Genomic DNA, 21,092 nt, shown 5'->3' on the forward strand with positions numbered 1-21,092 from the left:
TGTCGCACAGGCGGCCATCGTCTTTGGTAGGAGGCAAGGAAATATCGGACGATGGGAGGCCTTCCAGGCTCCAACTCCGAAGCACTTCCCTTCCAGCTCCGATGCATGCTCTCCTACCAATCTAAGACGCAAGATGTCGCACAGGCGGCCGTTGTCTTTGGTAGGAGGCAAGGAAATATCGGACGATTGGATACCTTCGATTCATGCTCCAGCTCCTCCTTCGGATTGGCACTCGTCTTCGGGACGTTCGTCTCAAACCGAACATGATGGAGAGAGAGAAATTGATGTTGCGGCTTCCCCAGTCTGTCCCCAGCAGCAAGAAGCTCCGCAGATTTCTTTACTGCAAGATAAGCAGCAGAAACTCTCCTCCTTAATGCAGTCTTATCAACCTGCTACGTACAAAGACGTACACATTCGTCCAAATCAGAAAGTTTCAGGAGCTGTGAGTCGTCCTGAGGATTCGTTTAACGTATGTCACATAGGCGGCGAGCGTTCAGCAAACGACCTCAAGGGGCTGCAGAACAGCAAACGTCAAAAGCTTGGACGAGTACCTGGACGCCAGGACGTCATACCTCATAAAGCTGGACGTCAGGCCGTAGAACGTCAAGGTTCTGAACACCTAGAAAACAAATCTCAACAGGCTGGACGCCAGGAGGCAAGAAATTGTAGGCCAGGACGCCGAGCGTCAAATTTCCGAACGCCAAGACGTAGTGTCAAGGTTCTGAACACAAGACGCCAGACGTCAACAGGCTGGACGCCAGGAAGCGAGAAATTGGACGCCAAGACGCCGAGCGTCAAGAATTCTGGATGCCAGGACGCCGAGCGTCAAGAGGCTGGACGCCAGGACGCAGGCGTCAAGAGGCTGGGCGCCAAGACGCCAGGCGTCAAGAAATTGGAAGCCATGACGCCAAACGTCAAGATTCTCGGCGACAGGGCGCCAGGAATCAAGAAGCTGGACGCCAGGCGTCAAGAACGTGGACGCAGAGACGCCGAGTGGCAAGTGTTTGAACATCAGGACGGCAAGTGTCAAGAAGTTCGGCGCCAGGAAGCCGAGCATCAGGATTCTCGACGCCAGGCGTCAAGAACATTCTTTGGAAGCGCCGACGAAACATGAAATCGCTACTTCTGTTATGGGTCGATTGGAAGAAGGGAATAATGACATCCCCCCTTCTCTTTTTGATCCGATGGAAGACGTTTCAGACGAAGAAGATCAAAAAGATCTAAATCCTTCATCAGACTTGAAAAGGCTTATGAAGGTTTTCACGGAACTTTTTCCGGAAAACTTTGTTCCAGCTGCCCCTCGTTCCCCGCCTTCAGAGTTCACGCTAGGGAAGGCAGCTAAGAAGTCCAACTTTACGAAGAAGGTCTTATCACGCTCTTCGAAGAAAGCGTTGAGGATTATGAAGGATTGGATGGACACTAAGAGAGACCAAGGAAAGACAGCTTTCTCATTTCCTCCGGCCAGACTAGCGTCCAGATCTAGCATCTGGTATGAGACTGGAGAAGCTCTCGGTCTGGGAGTTCCCGCCTCTTCCCAAGGGGACTTCTCGAGTCTTGTGGACGCCTCTTGTTGGACGGCCATGGGAAAGACGAAGGTTTTTTGGTCTACCTCTGAAATGGACCACCTCCTCAAAGGGATTTTTGGAGCCTTCGAAGTTTTTAATTTCCTAGACTGGACTCTGGGATCTTTGGGGAAGAAAATTGAAACCTTCAAGTCAGCTGATACGGAGGAGCTTGTTCATCTTATGTCATGCATTGACAAAGCCTTACGAGATGGATCGAACAAATTAGCAGCTTTTCTCTGTGGGAATCCTGAAGAAAAGGGCCCAAATGTATTCTTTCCTTTCGAATGGGGTCACACCCATTCAAAAAGCGGAATTGCTGTTTGCTCCCCTTTCCACTCACCTTTTCCCACAAGATTTAGTGAAGGAAGTATCCTCTGCCTTAGCCCAAAAGGCTACTCAGGATTTAATGACAAAAGCACCAAGGAAAGTCCTACCAACAAGTTTTGGAGCACAGAAGGTCAAGGAAACTACTCCTGTGCCTCGAGTTTCTCGGCCCTTTTGAGGTAGAGCCCTCAGTAGAGGGAACACAAGACCGATGGCAAGAAATACGAAGAAAAGAGGCTTCAGACAAGGGTGGAACAAGGTCTGACAGCAATCCTCTTCAGACAGCGGTAGGAGCCAGATTTTCTAACTTCTGGCAAGCATGGGAGGAAAGAGGAGCAGATCTTTGGTCAGTTCAGCTGCTCAAGGAGGGATACAAGATCCCTTTCTTGAGAAAACCTCCTTTAGCAGTAAAACCAATCGATCTGTCAGCCAGATACAGAGAGGAAACCAAGGCCCAGGCGATACAGCATGAAGTTTCTATGTTGCTGCAGAAGGGAGCGATAGAAAGAGTTCGAGATCTGGAGTCACCAGGGTTTTACAACTGCTTATTCCTGGTTCCCAAGAGCTCGGGGTGGATGGAGACCAGTACTGGACGTGAGTGCCCTGAACGTTTTCGTGAAGAAAACGAAGTTCACGGTGGAGACAGCGAGATCAGTCCTAGCCGCAGTCAGACAAGACGACTGGATGGTTTCGTTGGATCTTCAGGATGCATACTTTCACGTCCCTATCCACCCGAACTCCAAGAAGTGTACCTAAGGTTCGTTTACAAGGCAGAAACATTCCAATTTCGAGCTCTTTGCTTCGGCCTCAACACAACTCAAATATTCATGAGGCTGATGAGCAACGTAGCGGGAATGCTACACAAGAGACGTATCAGGGCCTCACTGTATCTGGACGACTGGCTCCTCAGAGCCCATTCCTACACCTGCTGTCTGGAGAATCTTCAGAAGACGATTCGGTTATCAGAAGACCTAGGCCTTCTGATAAACCGTCAAAAATCACAACTGATCCCATCCCAAGAGATCTTGTACCTGGGTATGAGGATTCAGAGTTGGGCTTTTCGGGCTTTTCCGTCTTTGTTGAGGACGGAACAAGCCTTGGTAAAGCTACAAAACTTCCTAAGGAAACAGACGTGCTCTGCAAGGGAATGGATGAGTCTGCTGGGGACCCTTTCTTCACTTGAGCAGTTTGTCTCCTTAGGAAGACTGAACCTTCGCCCACTTCAATTCCACCTCAATCAGCACTGGGACAAGAGGAAGACACTGGAGAGAAAGTGTATTCCCGTGTCGGACTCCATGAAACACGTCTACAGTGGTGGAACGACCCCGTCAAGCTACAGGAAGGCCTTTCCCTAAGGCAGAGGAACCCAGACCTAGTGTTGTTTTCCGACGCCCCGGACTCGGGGTGGGGAGCAACACTGGGAAAGTTGGAGGTCTCGGGCTCCTGGAACAGAGAACAGGAAAAGTTCCATATCAACCAAAAAGAGCTGACTGCAGTCTTTCTGGCTCTCAAGGAGTTTGAAAGCGCAGTACAGAACAAAGTTGTGTAGGTCAACTCCGACAACACGACGGCGTTGGCCTACATCAACAAACAAGGCGGAACCCACTCCAAGTCCCTGTACGAGACGTCAAGAGAGCTTCTTCTCTGGAAGAAAGAGAAAAACAACGTGACACTAGTAACACGCTTCATTCAAGGGGAAAGGAATGTAAGGGCAGACATCCTGAGCAGAAAACATCAAGTCTTGGCGACAGAATGGACTCTCCATCAAGAGGTCTGCAAGAACCTGTGGCGGACCTGGGGTCGCCCATGCATAGACCTCTTCGCCACAGTGCAAACAAAGAGGATGGAGACTTACTGTTCTCCAGTCCCAGATCCCGAGGCAGCCTACATAGATGAATTGAATTGGTCGCATCTAGACGTGTATGCTTTCCCTCCATTCAAAGTAGTACACAAAGTGCTGCAAAAGTTCGTGTCTCACGAAGGCACCAGGATGACTCTAGTGGTACCGTTCTGGCCGACAAGAGAATGGTTCACAGAGGTACTGGAATGGATGGTGGACACCCCCAGAAGCCTTCCGTTAAGAGTAGATCTACTCAAACAGCCCCACTTGGAAAGGTATCACCAAAACCTCCAAGCTCTTCAACTAACTACCTTCAGACTATCAAAAAACTCACAAGAGCTAGAGGATTTTCGAAGGAGGCAGCTAGAGCCATCGCAAGAGCAAGGAGGTCTTCCACCATTAAGGTATACCAATCCAAGTGGGAGACAGAGGATGGTGCAGGGACAACTCCGTTTCCTCTTTCAGTACCTCTGTGACTCAGATAGCGGACTTACTTCTGTACCTTGAAAAGAGGCGTAACTTTTCGGCCTCTACCATTAAGGGTTACAGAAGTATGTTAGCAGCTGTCTTCAGACATAGGAACCTGAACCTGTCTGATAATAAGGATCTACAAGACCTTCTCAGATCCTTCGAGACTACTAAGGAGAGACTACAGTCCTCGCCAGCTTGGAATCTGGATGTAGTTCTGAAGTTTCTCATGAGTGATAGGTTCGAGCCTTTACAGGAGACATCATTTAAGGACCTCACCATGAAAACTTTCTTCTTAGTTAGTCTAGCGACAGCGAAAAGAGTCAGTGAAATCCATGCCTTCAGCAAAGCTGTAGGTTTCAGACAGGGCAAGGCTATCTGCTCTACAGCTGGGATTTCTAGCAAAGAATGAACGCCCTTCTCAGCCCTGGCCCAAATCATTCGAGATTCCAAACCTGTCGGATATCACAGGTGAGGAAGTAGAGAGAGTTCTTTGTCCGGTAAGGGCCCTGAGGCATTACCTGGAAAGAACGAAGCAATTACGTGGCAATTCAGAGGCGCTTTGATGTTCTGTCAAAAAGCCCTCTCTGCAAATGTCAAAGAATGCACTATCCTTTTTTATAAGGCACTTAATTAGGGAAGCACATTCGGCATGTAATGAAGCGGATATGAAGCTACTTGAAGTTAAGTTTTGTACATGAACTTTCCTGTCAGATATATACTTAGCTATAGTCTCCGACGTTCCCGACAGAATTTCAAATCTCGTGGCACACGGGACAGGTAGGTCAGGTGGTCTACCTTACCCGCCGCTGGGTGGCGGGTGTATGAACGAATCCCCCTTGCCTGTCAGATTTTCTCTGTCGGCCGGAACGATAACAACTGTTGTCGGTTCTTTCGATAGACTTTTCGCTTCTCGCTTGCCTGGAGATTGATTTGGACTTTTTTTTGGTGACGTATTCGCTCTGTTTGGCTTGGCATACGCTGTTTGTGGACCGTTTTTGACTTTGCGCTGGAATTTTCTTTAACATGTCTGATCTAGATTCAGTAGCTAAAACTTCTGTTTTGTTTAGGGTTTGTGTGATTGAAGGGTGTAAGGTGAGGTTGCCGAAAGCTTCGGTTGACCCTCACACTGTATGTATGAAATGCAGGGGGAATGAATGTGCTTTTAGTAACCCTTGTAAGGAATGTGAGGGACTGGATGAGGACGAATACAAGGCTCTCTCTTCTTAAATTAGGAAGTTGGAATGTGATAGAGTTCGGAAGGCTTCCTCTAGGAGTTCTAGTAGGTCTAGAATGAGTGAGTTGGATGCAGAACCTAACATTAATGTAGAAGTAGAACCTCCTTCCCAGGTTGCAGCCCCTGCTCCCCGCACCGAAGCCGAAGATTCGTCTTCGGAGGCGGCGGCTTTAAGAGCTACGATTCAGTCGATGGATCAGAAGATTCGTCAGTTAGAACAAGGTAAGGAGAGTGTTAGTGATCAGTGCAGTGTCCCCAGTGTTGTGGAGGGTGCGTCTGACCGGCTCCTTAGTGCCTCTAGGCCTAGACCTCTTCCAGACTCCCAGTTCCAGTGGAGGAGGAAAGTCGAAAGCCGCAGGAGGGCTAGGGAGAGCCCCCACCAGTCAGGCGTCCCCTCGGCAGATCCTGAAGTACGCTCCCAGGCTGCCTCGGATCGTTTCAAGAAGGAGATCCTGCGTCAGTGCTTCTCCTCTTCTTCTTCGCCCTCACCGAAGCGCGGTTGGAACTCCCCGGATGCGTCTCGCCCGTTGAAGAGGGCTTGGAAGGCTTCCTGCAGTCCTTTGGCTTCCAGCCTGGAAGTATTCCCGGAAGAAACTTCTTTGGAAGTAAAGAAGCCCAGGAGATCCTGTGATCGCTCGTCTTCTCGCGCCCCTCGCTCTGCGCCTGCTTCGGAGGAAGACCAGATGGATTCTACTACTAGAGTCCTTGCGGGTCTCCAGGCTCAGATCTCGGCTTTGGCGGACTCTCTGGCCTTAAGATCGCGGAGGAGGAAGGACCTACTGGAAGCGTAATTAACCTTTGCTTCTTACTTTTTTATGAAAGCTTAAACAGTGTCGAAATTTTGTAATACCTTGAGACCATTTTTAGTGACTGGCATGGCATCGTTGAAGGAAGCACAGGATGTCCTCTTACTCTCTTCACCTTTTCAGTAAGGTGCCGAGTTTGGAGAGCCAGGGGATACAGTGTACCTGGAGCACCCACTACTCTCAGTGGATGACTCATGACTTTATTTCAGTTTAGGTGTCAGTATTTTCTGGTTGTTTTTATATCAGTGCTGCACCAGAGCAGGGGCAGGCACCTACTGTGCTTTGCTAGCACTTGGAGCACTTCCCTCGCAGCAAAGTTTCTCCTCTGATGGACATTATGCATAAAACAGAATGAGGTCATTGGCAGTCATTCCTAATATTGCCATTAGGTGACAGCACTGTACAGGCGGCCCTCGGTTAGCGCCAGGGGTTCCGTTCTTGGCCGCCGATGCCAAGCGATTTTTGACGCTAAGCGAGTTTAAAGCCTACGGCCACCGTATACAAAATAATTAGGTATGGAAAATGCAAATGGCGGGCCTGTTATCCCATAAAAAAGCTCTTGCTCGTACAACTGTAAGATTTAGGAGAGAGAGAGAGAGAGCAGGGCCAAGTAGGAAGGAGATTAAAGTACCTGGGAATGAAAAACACTTATACTAATCTTATAATTATAGCCTTGGGGTTTGTCTCAAGGACATTCAAAGGTCTGTCACACATGGGCAGTTGTTGTTTTTGTAAAATTGGCATAATAGCAGATCTTTAAATGCCACCCCAGAGAGCTCGCAACAGTGACAAGACCATACCTTCCATGTGAATTGACACTACTCCACAAAATGTTTTCGGTTTTTATAGCTTTTTTGATTTTAGGATTTTGGATAAAGGATTATGTGTCTATTGAAGTAAGCATTTATCAGCAATTTCAGAGACCATGCCAATCTTGCGCGAAACTTCCCCTAGCACAATGGGGTCTGGAACCTAACCCCGCATAAGTTCTCGGTATTACTGTAATATAAAGAATGAACATTGAATATTATTGGAAATTGTCTTGGAGGAGAAAGGGGAAATTGATGAAAGTTAATTAAATGCTCTGCCTGAATATTATTGGAAATTGTCTTGGAGGAGAAAGGGGAAATTGATGAAAGTTAATTAAATGCTCTGCCAATGAAGAGAAATGATCAGCTTTATTTTACAAGTGTTGAAGTAAGTTATTTGATGCATAGATGAAATGAAAAAACTCTTATGATTAGATTGTTTTAAGAAGCAACAGCAAATTCAGCATTGTCACTTTACATGGTATTTAATGATATATGATGATAGCAGATTTAACAGCCTGTTCCATAGAATTGATGATGATTGATGTGAAATGATTCTGTTTTAAAACTTGATAATAGTGGTCTGTTGCATAGATACATGAAAATCCCTCATTCTAAGACATTTCTATGAAGAAAAGGTGACGGTATTGATTGCTACTGTGGATAATAGTTACTGAAAATTGTAAAATACATTATTTACTAATAACAAAAGCTGGTTAAATGCTTTTTTTTCTGAGATGGAACTTAACCGTGAAATTTTTTTGTTTTACTTAACAATCAAATTGTATGGCTTTTTTATATATTGTTTAACTTTGCTTTGAGGAACCACATTATTTTGTTTACTTCTATTGTTTGGATTTGTTAATTGACACTAAAATTAATTGTTCAAAGCCAGATGGTTAAATTTATATATTGATCTTAATTTTTTGAGATGTCATGAATTAGGAAAACGGCACATCCTATATAACAGCAAATATGGTAATTTATAACATACAGGCAGTCCCTGGGTTATGACAAATTCGGCTTACGACATTCCAAGGTTAGGGCGCTTTTCAATTATATTCATCAGAAATTATTTCTAGGGTTACGACGCATGCTCCAGGGTTACGATGCCTACAACGCTCATCTGGCAGATGAAATATGACACCAAAAATGCAAAATAATCAATATTTGAAAGTTTTTTTATGAAAAGTGCAGTAAGAATGCAGTTTACATAGTTTTCAATGCACCCAAAGCATTAAGAGTAAGGTTTTCTTAGGATTTTTGACGGTATTCCGGCTTACAACGATTTTCGGCCTACGACACGTCTCAAGAATGGAATCCCCGTCATAACCCGGGAACTGCCTGTACTCCTTTATAATCATCCATACTGAGTGCTCATTTTGCCCAGAAATGGCCGTGTCTTTGATGTCCATGTGATCTCAGTGTTACTGCTCAGAATGTGAAGTATTGTTCCCACACTGCTTTAAAATAAAGCAAATTTATTTACTAAGGTTATTGATGCAAAAACTAGATGTCGTTATGGTACCAAAGAACAGTGTTTTGAGGTTCAGACTTTTTTGTACAATGATGGTGTTGACTTTAAGGTTCCTCTTTAGCATGAGGACACTTGTAATGAAGCCTTAGACTAAGTTTTGTGGAATTATGCATAAGCCTTATGCTAAGTTTAGTGGATCTAAGCATGTATGGAGCGAACAACAATTGCCTTGGCATTTGTAGCCTAGCCTAATACTTAGTGAGAGGTTTCTCTTGTAATCATGCCTAGACCCACTTGCTGTATCTGGTTTTCTGGATTTGGGTGAAAATTCTATTAGTGAAATGTTCTGACTGTTAGTTGTTGGGAGTGGGTTTTGGGCAACACCATAAATAACCTAGAGACTCATTGCTTTTGTGGACCAAGCCTTAGCTCTAAACATTTAATTTGGGGTTTATTCCTGTTCTAATAGTGTGGCAGTTCAAGCCATATATGAATGAGGGTTTTTGATAAAACAAATTTTATTTTTTATGAAGCCAAATACAACAAGCTCCCTCTTTTTAGCTCCAAATTTTCTAGTGGACTACAATCTAGACCACATAAAAACTGAAGTGGGTGACTTGCATTCAGAGAAAACTAGTTTGGTTTGTGAGTAGTACTGGGTTTTGTATTGGAAAAATACACACTTGTTATAAATGTAGATATTTCTTCATCAGTAACTCTTTGGCAATTTTTTATAGTATACATATTGAATTTAAGTACATTTTTTAAAGCAGAATTTCTTCATTTGAAAATGGTTCTTAGAGATGTATATAGGAACACATTTAGGTGTTACAAACATGTTAAGCAGTAGAGAACCTAATGACCCATCATCAAATTACTTCTACTCGTAATTTATGTATGGTCAATGGTAATCCAAGGGTGAATTAATTTTCAAGCGTTCATTTGTAGAACAATGTTTTGGCTCAAGGTCCTGGAAACGTAATCGGGAACATAGTTATAATTCTTGATTCTTTTACAGATTTATCTGACCTTGATCCAAATGCAGATTTGAAGTCACCAATTTCACTGGTTCATGAAATAGCACTAAAACGAAACCTAACTGTTGCTTTTGAAGTTATACGTGAATCAGGACCACCTCATATGCGTACATTTGTCACTGTTTGTATGGTGGGAGAATATAGAACTGAGGGTGAAGGCACTGGGAAAAAGGTAAGTTTTGATTTGTTTATTCATACTTTAAATATACAGTAATACCTTGAGATACAAGCAGATGAACATACAAATTTTTTGAGAAACGAGCTGTGATACGGACCATATTTTTGTTTGAGATACAAGCAGAATTTCAAGATACGAGTGTTTCATGAGGCTGCCGCTAGTTGGCACGCAGGAGTTCAGCATCAGCATGGGGAGCATCTCTTTCATTCTCACGTGTTACCCGCAGAATCAAGTTGAATCTTTTCACTGTACTCGGTTTTCCCCCGTTGTTACATTTTTTACCGAACTTTTTTGTGTGCCATCATGGGGCCAAAGAAAGCGAGTGTAAAGGACAATGGTGAGAAGAAGAAGGGAATGATATTGATAGAAGTAAAGCGAGAAATAATAGGAAAACATGAGCATGGTGTACGAGTGATTGAATTGGCAAGGTTGTATGACCGCAGTACATCTACAATTTGTACCATCCTTAAACAAAAGGATGCCATCAAAAGTGCAACACCAGCAAAAGAAACTACGATTCTGACCCAATTAAGGACAAATATCCATGAAGAAATGGAGAAGCTTCTGCTGGTGTGGGTGAAAGAGGAGGAGCTGGCAGGAGATACAGTGACTGAGACTAACATGCGAAAAGGCTCGTATTATTTACGCCGACTTGAAAAAGTTTAAGGCAATTCATGGCTGATTTGATAATTTCAAGAGAGAACTGGTATCCACTTTGTGGTGAGGCATGGCGAAGCTGTAAGTGCTGACGTCAAGGCAGCTGATGTGTACATTGTTCGGTTTGTTGCGCTTATTGCGAAGGAAGGCTACATCCAGCAACTAGTGTTCAACTGTGACGAAACGGGATTGTTTTGGAAAAAAAAAAAGCACGGAGGACTTACACCACTGCAGAGGAGAAGAAGCTGCTGGGCCATAAGCCCATGAAGGACCGTCTGACCCTTGCATTGTTTGCAAATGCTAGTGGTGACTGTAAAGTAATGCCACTGCTAGTCTTATCATTCGGAAAATCCTCAAGCCTTTAAGACTCACAAGATTCTTAAAAAAAAATTACAGGTTATGTGGTGTTCCAATGCTAGGGCACGGGATACACGGCAGTTTTTTACTGAATGGGTAAATATCGTTTGGTCCTGCAGTGAAGAAAGATGTTTATCTTCAAGAAAATAAACTCCTGATAAAAGAATTACTAATCCTTGATAATGCTCCAGCCCACCCACTGGTCTTGAAGATGATATTTTCAACGAGTTCAAGTTCGTGAAAGTCCTCTACCTCTACCCACCCAACACGAATCCAATCTTACAACTTATGGATCAGCAGGTCATTTCCAACTTTAAAAAGCTTTACACAAAGCACTTGTTCTGCCGCTGCTTTGAGGTGACTGAAAATACAAATCTAACCCTTTGACAGTTTTGGAGAGATCACTATAACATCGTGATATGTTTGCACATTATTGACTTGGCATGGCAAGAGGTAACAAGAAGAACCTTGAACTCGGCATGGAAAAAGTTATGGCCTGATGATGTTGCAGAGAGACTTTGAAGGATTTGAACCCAAGACCGAGCAAGAAAGTTGGAGGAGAATGTGTCCCTTGGAAAGTTGATGGGTCTGGAGATAGATGAGGGTGACGTAAACGAGCTCGTTGAGGAACATGAGGAGGAACTCTCAACTGAGGAGTTGAAGGAGCTACAGATGATGCAACATACGAAGGTTCTGTAAGAGATTAGTAGTGAGGAGGTAGAGCCAGAGGAAGTGATTTCTACAAGTGAAATTAAAGACATGCTGGTGATGTGGGAAAAGCTTTCAAGTTTCATTGAAAAGAAACGCCCAGAAAAAGTTGCAACTGGTCGTGCTTCAGTGCTTTTTAATGACACTTGTTTGTCACATTTTCATAACATTTTAAAAGGCAGGCAAAAGCAAGCCTCTTTGGATAGATTTTTATTCAAAAGAGCTGCAAGTGAAAGTGCCGAAATTGCAGCCAAAAAGGCAAGCAAAAATAAGTGATGATTAAGGTCGAAAGTGCATCCAAAAAGCCAAACAAAAGCAAGTGATGATTAGATACACAATGTTAAGCTTAGGCTAAGTTTAAAGTTAAGAAAATGCATTTTTAAAATTTTTTTTTACAATTAAGTTTTTTGGTCTCATTTTAAGTAAGGAAAGTGCAGTTTTAGTTTTATTTAAAGTAAAGAAAATGCAGTTTTACTTTACATTTAGTGTTAAAAAAGTGCAGTTTACATGTCTAGAGTGCCTGCATCTCTTCCTCCCTCCCTCCCTCCTCTGCCATTCATCTCTGTTAGCCACACTCGTCTGTCTCTAAGGTGAGAATACGGTTCTAAATAGCACTTTTCTTCTTTTTATTTCATATACTTTATTATGCATTGGTGAAGTATACATGTGTTTCTTAATTAGAAATATGTCTTTTTTTTTTTTCATAATTTAGGATGGTTTTGGGATGTTTCACAGGTCTGGAATGGATTAAATCTATTTCAGTTATTTTAAATGGGAGAAATTTGTTTGACATCTGAGTAAATTGACTTACAAGCTCGGTTACAGAACAAATTAAACTTGTATCTCAAGGTATTACTGTAGTAGAATATGTACATTGATCTCTGTAATGTTGTTAAGGGATGAGCTGACACCTTAAGGTCCCATTATACTAAAACTGCCTCATTATACCTTATGATTGAAGGGATTTGCTTAAAATTTTTACCACTTATTGCATAGCTAATACTGCAAAATTACAGGCAGGAAAATAGGGATATTTGACCTCTTCAGTCCATAATTTTTTGAAGTTAAAAAAACATTTTGGAACTTAAAAAATATGGCAAAATAAAAAACATTGCACTCAAAAATAATTTTCCACACTTAAAATTATAGCTATGTAGTTATTATACAAGCTGCCCATCCTTCCAATTCTCCTAGGCAAAGGTCAATGGCATATTCCCCAAAACCTGGTAGGAGTCATACTAGCAGCTTAAGGGAGGTTGGTGAGGTCTGCCTGCAGGTAGTCGCCCCGTTGGTTGGATCTGTTGATGAATCACAGGTTGCAGCTAAGCACCACTGCAAAGGCATTTCTTTGGACGTGCATAGTCTTTTGCCAAGTTCAGATGAGTCCAATCTCAGGTACCAATGGTGCTTTTTTGACGATTCACTTCCCCTTAAAAGACGTGGAGTGAATGTGTTGTCTTCTCCGCCACTGCCTTGTAAAAGATTCAAGGCACCTATATGTAGCTCTTGTCCATTCTGCAGTCATTGCGACAGTCCGGAGCAGTGTTCTTCAGTTCCCCCTGTGGTGTAGAGTCAGAGTGTGGCTTCTAACTGCCCTTCTCCTCAAAGGCACTCCCATTCTTTGGGGAATCTTCTCCCGAGCGACCTCCAGCGCCTGAGGTTTCTCTGGCCCCCAAACTCCCTGTATTGTCTGAAGTTTCCTTATGTGTCGAGCACGTGTTTTCCATTGGTAAAGAGAAATTAAAGAATAGAACTGAATGGTTATTATACTGTTCAGTAGTTTCAGTGGTTGAAGAGAGATAATAAAAATGTATGATACTATAGTGTGTGATAGTTAAAAGTGGTTGCTTGGCAATCTATTGGCACTTGGTAGTGTTGACAAAATGATTGTAAACAAAGCAGGTCAGGAGCTTTTGTTTTCTTTTCTTTATTATAGGTAATAATTAATAATTATTTGAAATGAGTACGTACTCTTTATGCATTTCATAGATATATTCTAAGCTTTAGCATCTTAGTTTTAGATGTCAGAATCTTAGACTAGGCTACGGTACCACCTGCTAAGATAGGCTAGACTTATTGTCAGAATCAAAACTCAACATTATAAGGGATATCTGCAAAGGTCCTTATATATGCAGTAAAAATGGAGTTGAATATTACGTGCAGTCGAATATTACTCAAGTATGTACAGTATTTTGCCTTTTTGGAGTTATATTTCTTCCGTCAGATTGGTGTTGTAACCCTAGAACATGTGTTGTAAACCTGGAAATAATTTTGGTGAATATAATTGAAAAACGTTGCAAACTCCTTACGTTTTAAGGTGCAACTGTTGTAAGCCACAGACTGCCTGTACACATAAAAATACATACGTACTTCTAACCCTTCCAACCAAAACAGAGAGAGAGTTACAAGGAGTTAAAGGTTAGGAGTTCATCCGAGGAGACATCATGTGCTCCCTTATCTCTAGGAGCAGGTTTTACTCTTCATTCACAGTGTCCTAATGATTTTGTCTAGCTTTCTTCTAAACTTTTCCACACTGTTGCTGTTTGCAACTTCTGGTGGCAGTTTATTCCATGTGTCACATATGGTATATGTAAAGAAGTTCCCACAATATGATGTGTTGTATCTCTTCAGTTCTAGTTTCCGTCCAGTTTCTTTTCTGGTTTTTGTTTAACATAAATAGGTTACTGTCTACTTTTGTTATGCATTTCAGTATTTTAAATGTTTCTCTTAGTTGTCCTTGCAATGGTCGTGTATCTAAGCCATACATGTTCAGGCTCTCTAGTCGTCTTTGGTAGTCTTATTTGCTTGATGGATGGAATTAACTTTGTGGCTCTTGCTTGTAATCCTTCTAATCTATTTATGTCCTTTCTTAGTGTTGGTAACCAAAACTATTGCATATTCAAGATGAGATCTAACTAATGATGTGTAGAGCTTATATTTGAACTGCCTCTTTGTGTATCTCACTAGTTTCTTTGCCCTCTTCTCAGCTTTTATGCACTGTTTTGTGGATTTTAAGTCCTGGTAATAATGACTTCAAGGTCCTCCTCTTGTTCTGCACTATTTATTTCATTCCTAAGCAGCATGTAGCTGGCATGAGGGTTTTTTGTTCCTATTTGTAACACTACACATATCCAAGTTAAAGGCATTTGCCATCTTTTTTACCACTTTCTGGTTTTCTTTAGATCATTTTTTAAACTTTCTGCTGTATCTGGGTCTGCTGCATTTACACCTAATAAGAGAGAGAGAGAGAGTGAGAGAGACACCTTACCTCACCTTACCATACCTTACATCATGTTCGGGTTGCCCCAGGTCCCTCAGTGTGAGGCACCTCTAATGTCTACCAGAGAATGGCTAATGCACCATCCGGTGTATTTTGCATCTTCCAATTTTGGATGGTCTTGGATGCAGCTTAGATATTTGTTGAGCTCATTCTTAAACACATCTACTCTCACTCCTGACATATTCATGATGAGCGGGCAACGCATTGAATAGACGCTGCATTGTCGAGGCTAGTGTATAGTGGATTGATGCCCTGTGTGCTTTCCTTAGTTTTTCTGGTATAGTTTTGGGCACTATTAATCTACCTCTGCTTGCTCTTTCTGATATTTTTAGCTCCACGATGTTTTTGGCAATTCCTTCTATCTGTTTCCATGCTATCATGTAGTGTTCTCTTCTCCTTTCTAGACTATATAATTTTAAGGATTGTAGTCTTTCCCAGTAGTCAAGATCCTTAACTTCTATTCTAGCTGTAAAGGATCTCTCTCTCTCTGTTTGTGCAATATCCTTTTGGTAGTGTGGGTACCATATCATATTGCAATATTCAAGTGGACTATGAAGATATGTTTTACAAATACGTTTTTATAAAGCAAAATCATGTTTTCAGCTTTTCTTGTTTTGAAGTGCTGTAACAACATTCCCATTTTTGCTTTGCATTTTGCCAGTAGAATTGCTATTTGATCATTCCATAACATGTTCCTATTCAACATCACACCAGGGTCTTTAATTGCATCCTTATTAGTGGTTGTCTCATTATTAGGTCCCCTATATGCATATAGCTTTCCTTCTTTATCTCTGTAATTTATTGATTCAAACTTTCAAGAGTTAAATACCATTCTATTTACCTTTGCCAATTCATATACTTTGTTAAGGTTTCTTTGTAGAAGGTTTCTTTGTAGTGAGTTCCTATCTTCGTCACAAGTAATTTCTCTACTTATTCTTGTGTCATCGGCGAAACTACTCACTACCGAGTCCTTAACATTACTGTCTATGTCTGCAATCATAATAACAAACAGCAATGCAGCTAACACTATACCTTGTGGCACACCGGATATTATTTTAGCTTCATCTGATATATCATTGTTTGCAATAACTATCTGTTTTCTGTTGTGTAGAAATTTTTTTTATCCATCTTCCTACTTTGTCCACTATATTATGTTTTCTAATTTTCTTCGCTAATATATTATGGTCTACCTTGTCAAAAGCTTTTGCAAGTCTAGATAAACCACATCTGTTTCTTTTCCGTTTATCATATTTTTATATATATTCTCACGGTGAACTAACAGTTAGTTGTTCCGATACGTAATACAAACCATCGGTCCTTTAACAATAGGAAGTAGCTAGCGGCAGCTGGAACGGTCGTAAGCTTCGAACAAGGGGAGAACGGTAGTTAACTGCTTGTCCGATCGTCGCGCGCCGCGCGACTGGGAGGTAAACAAATCACTTTTGCTTTCGGCCGTGTGAGGATAGGACGTGTTCGTCATCGCTCTGCCCGCCTTGTCGTTTGCTTTGAGTATCAGCCCTCTTTTCCTAGTGTAATTGAGAGTATATGATTGTAAGTACTTTTACATTTCTTTTGTCATTGCAATATGAGTGATCAAGAAATGGATATTTCGCCGCGCCTCCCAGTCGCCCGTAGAGTGTGTCCCTGGCTGGAGGGGCGTAGATGCGGCGGATTTAGATCATTCGTGGATGTGGATCCACATGAGGTTTGTACTCGTTGTCGGGGGCGAGAATGCTCCCGCAACGAGCCATGTATAACATGTATGAATTGGTCCGAGGCGCAGTGGGTTCTGTACGAGGGCAGGAAGAGACTTAGGCCGCCAAAGAAGTCATCGGAAAGCTCTCCAGTGACTCCTTTGGTAACTGACACTTCGTCTTCTTTCCTGCCTCCCGGTCAGCCCCCACGTTTCGTGCCTTCCCCTGCGGGGGGGGGGGGGGGGGGGGGGTAGCGGAGTCCTTCTCCTCTCTCGATCCGTCGAGTGTGGAGGAGGGCGCCTGCTACCCGGACATCCAGTTGTATTCGGGGTCTTCCGTCCGCTCTGGGTGGGGTTCTTCTCCCCCCAGGCGCGAGGAAACCCCTCTGACTAACCCGACTATTGCTTCCGCAGATGTGCCACCAGCGAAGGACGACCTGGGACAGGTGTGGGAGTCGCTGGGACTGCAGGGAGTGCCTAGTATCCAGGGGTTGATTCAGCGGTTGGCGGGGTCGGCAGTGGTCACTCATGGTACGGTAACCACTACCACTACCACCATATCTACACCAGCGTATGACATGCCGCCGCACTTGGTGTATACGCCACATGTAATGACGGTGACACCCACGGCTGCAATACACAAACCTATTACTGCCGTACCAAAGAGGACGGTGCCACCGCCACCTGGGTTCTTTGTGTTGCCGACCCCGGACTTCCGCTGCCCTAAGAGTACCCCCCTGGACCTGCCGCCAGTGCCGAGAATGACGGTAGCTGCCGACAGGACGCCTGGCTCTCCTGTGGTTCCTGCCGTGCCTGCCGTACCTGTTGCTGTCCCTGCTGCTCCTTCCTTTTCAGATGCTGTTCCTGCTGTTCCTGCTGTTCCCGGACCTGTTCCTGTCGTTCCTGCTGTTGGTGGTGCTGCTACAGTCTCAGGTTCTTCCGGACAGGTGCAGTCGGGCCCTGTTGCTTCGGCAACTGCCCCGGCTCCCTCCTGGATGGAAGACCTGACGTCTGTCCTACGGAGCCTGGCGAAGAAGAAGAGGAAGGTGTCGTCGTCGTCTTCGTCGTCGTCTGCTGCCTCCTCTTCCCCTTCGACTTCTAAGGCTAACCAGCCGAAGAAGAAGAAGGCTGCCTCCTCCCCCCCTAAGAAGACTCCTTCGGGATCTTCTAAGGGCCCGTCTCGCTCAGGCGAGTCGGGGAGCTCTTCTGCTGGTCCTCCTGTTCCTTCGGGAACGGGGCCCGTCTCTTCCTCTGCAAAGAAGAAGACGACGGGGACCAGAGGCGTACCAGCCTCGGCTGGTACGTCCTCACCTGGTGTTAGCGGCCCTGCCGCTAAATCAGGTTCCGTCTCGGCCGCTTCTCGTTCGCGAGAAGTACCGAGTGGACGCTCTTCCACGGGAGACCGTCCAGCCAAAGTTTTGACGCCCGAGCTCGCTCGCCGTCAAGACCGCGGCGCGGAGCAGAAGACTGGCGAGAGTCGTGCACACGACTCTCGCCAGGCCAGTGGACGCTCTTGCAGCGACCAACTGGCTGCTCGGGTTGACGTGACGGTCACTGACCAGCCACGGGTTGAGGCGAGGAAGGGGTCCCCGCGGCCGTCGGTACCAGCCACGGCTGGTACCAGCGGCTCGACGCGCCGAGAGGACGCTGGCCGGTCTCGCCGCGACAGAGAGCCTAGCAGGTCACCTGACCGCCGCTCCCATAGGGACCGGGCGGAGACGGTAACCAGCAACAGCTCGCCTGACGCTAGAGATCAGCGTCAACGTTCTCAGCCAAGCCGCTCGCCCCAGGCGAGCGGCAAGGCTAGGCCTGCTGCTCGATCGCCACCGCGGGTTGACGATCGGCAGCAGCCCTCCACGCACGCTGGTCCTGCCAGTGAGCGAGGGGGGAGCGTCAGGTCTGCCTCTCCCGTACCTTCAACCTCCTCGGGCTACACCGGGAGGAGCGAGGTACCGAGGAGTGATCACGAGAGGTGCGCCGCTCGCGATCCCGCTATGACGCCGTATGGCTCAGGCACGGTTCTAGGACCGACCAGAACATACGCGCAAGTAGTTGGAGGTGACCGTCAGGGGTCTGCCGCTGTTCCTCCTTCTGAGGGAGGAGTATCACGGGATCTGTTCTTGCTGGAGGGACTGGACGGTCCTACTCCACAAGACGCAGTCACTCCCGAGATACAGAGGAACTTTGCAGAGGTCATTAAGCTGATGCGTCTGCATAATGACCTTGCGGAAGGATCGCCGCTACCACCGGCAGAGCCCACGTCCCGGCTCGAGTCATTTTGGGGTCCTAAGAGGGAACCCAAAATGATGGTGGGGTTACCACGATCAGAGCTTGCAGACTCAGTCCTGGATCAAGTTGAGAATCTCGTCTCAGGACGGGAGGATTCGCTGAAATCCGGACGGTCTTCTAAGCTACTTCCTCCTCCTCTACAGCGTCAGAGGCGTTTTTACGTGCCTTCGGAAGACCCGATACTGCCGAAACAGGTTAACCCGGAGTTAGCGAGGCTGACTCCAGGTGTGTCCCTGCAGCAGCTCCTGTCGGAGAACCTCTGGTTCTCGCAGCAGGAGGCACTTGCCCTGGAATCTACCGCTATGGCAGCATTCCAGGCAGTCTCTTGGCTGGATTTGTGGTCCCTCACAATATCTAAAGTAGCGGCCGGCTCTGGGAGTTCTGCTCTCGAAGACGACGCTTCTTTCAGGAGACTGTGCCAGTCTGGAGGAAGAGCGATCTCTTACCTCGCCCATCAGACTGCTAACCTGTGGGCCAACTTGGTTCTTCGGCGTAGGGACGCAGTTCTTACCCGAGTGACCAAGGGGGCCGGGCGTGAGGCGGCACTCGGGCTTCGCAATGGACCAATTAGGAGTTCCCCAGCTCTCTTTCCCGGAGAGATGGTGGACGCTGCGGTGGAAAGGCGGCGCACTGATGACAGTGACCGCTTAGTTCACCAGGCAGTCTCGAAGGTTACTGGGCAATCTCGATCGACTGCAGCCAAGCCAAAGAGCTTGGCTAGCGCTTCCACGGCGGCGAAGACGGTTGCACCGTCCAAACCCCGTGTGAAGACTCCTGCTGTTTCGACGTCTGCTAAAGGAGGCCGTAACCAGCCCTCCTCCCAGGCCTCCTTTCCCCGAGGAGGTGGTGGGAAGAAGTCGAAACGAGGAGGGAAACGCTAGGGACGGCGTTCCCCCTCACCTGCTGCCGGAAGTGGGGGGGTGCCTGGCGAGCCATTGGGCAACTTGGCAGCGCTACGGCGCTGAGAACTGGATAGTAGACGTCCTTCGGGAGGGATATCTACTACCCTTCGAGTCTCGGCCCCCCCTCATCTCCAAACCGGTCCACCTACAAACCTATGTCCGGGGATCATCAAAGGACAACGCTCTTCGACAGGAGATCAAGACCATGCTGGCGAAACGAGCTGTAGAAATCGTGGAGGACCAGTCACCGGGCTTTTACAGCCGCCTCTTCCTAGTGGAGAAGGCATCGGGGGGCTGGCGTCCGGTGATAGACCTCTCTCCCCTGAACCGCTTCGTTCGCACGACGCGGTTCACGATGGAGTCGGCACGCTCGGTGCTCGACTCGATCAGGGGGAACGATTTCATGCTTTCAGTGGACTTGAAGGATGCATATTTTCAAATACCCATCCATCAGTCCTCCAGAAAGTACCTCCGCTTCATCTTCGACGGGACGGTGTACCAATTCAGGGCACTTTGTTTCGGTCTCTCAACCGCCCCACAGGTGTTCACGCGAGTGTTCACTCTGGTGTCAGCTTGGGCCCATTCGCACGGGATACGTCTTCTGAGGTATCTCGACGATTGGTTAGTCCTGGCGAGCTCTCGCTCGCAGTTGCTGCAGGACAGAGATCGACTCCTCAAGTTTTGTCGCGATCTGGGGATCGTGATAAACTACGAGAAGTCAGATCTCGAACCCAAGCAGAAGATGAAGTACCTGGGTATGCTGATAGACACGGTAGCAGGGCAGGTCTTTCCCGCAGACTTGCGTATCAGCAAATTCAGGGAGGCAGACGGCAGGTTCCTGTCTCGACAGGAACAGGCAGCACAGCAATGGCAAGTCGTGATCGGCCATCTGTCGTCACTCGAGAAGTTAGTCCCTCACGGGCGTCTTCACCTGCGGTCTCTCCAGTGGAGGCTAAGGGAGAGTTGGTCTCAGGCCAAGGATCCTCCTTACTTTCCCGTGGCTCTCACGGACAAGGTGAGGCAGGACCTAGCCTGGTGGCTCGACGACAAGAACCTCTTAAGAGGAGTGCCCATACGCACTCCCCCCCCGAAGATGCTTCTGTTCTCAGACGCATCGACCGAGGGATGGGGCGCACACCTGGAGGAGTTGCTGACTGCAGGTGTGTGGGACCATCACGAAAAGCACCTTCACATCAATGTCCTGGAACTCAAGGCGGCGTTCAACGCTCTCCGAGAATTTCAGGACCGCTTGGTGGGACACTCAGTGGTGTTGATGTGCGACAACACCACAGTAGTGGCATATGTCAACAAGCAGGGGGGGCTAGTGTCTCTTCCGCTCCATCAGTTGACGGTGCAGGTGCACGAGTGGGCCACGGCTCACTCGATAGAGCTGTCAGCACGCTACATTCCAGGCAAGAGGAATGTAGTAGCAGACAAGCTCAGCCGTCGGGATCAGGTGATAGGG

General features: G+C 46.1%; 1 protein-coding gene across 4 annotated transcripts in view; it reads left to right on the top strand.

Moving 5' to 3' along the window:
- LOC135216880 (double-stranded RNA-binding protein Staufen homolog) overlaps positions 1–21,092 on the top strand; it is a 203,385-nt gene that overhangs the window by 106,325 nt on the left and 75,968 nt on the right. For all 4 annotated transcript variants that reach the window (XM_064252402.1, XM_064252404.1, XM_064252401.1 and 1 more), the window contains exon 9: positions 9,545–9,735. In XM_064252402.1, coding sequence (XP_064108472.1) covers positions 9,545–9,735 — 191 coding nt within the window. The remainder of the gene's footprint in view (positions 1–9,544; positions 9,736–21,092) is intronic.

The sequence above is a fragment of the Macrobrachium nipponense genome, chromosome 6, assembly GCF_015104395.2.
Source record: "Macrobrachium nipponense isolate FS-2020 chromosome 6, ASM1510439v2, whole genome shotgun sequence".
Lineage (NCBI taxonomy): Eukaryota > Metazoa > Arthropoda > Malacostraca > Decapoda > Palaemonidae > Macrobrachium > Macrobrachium nipponense.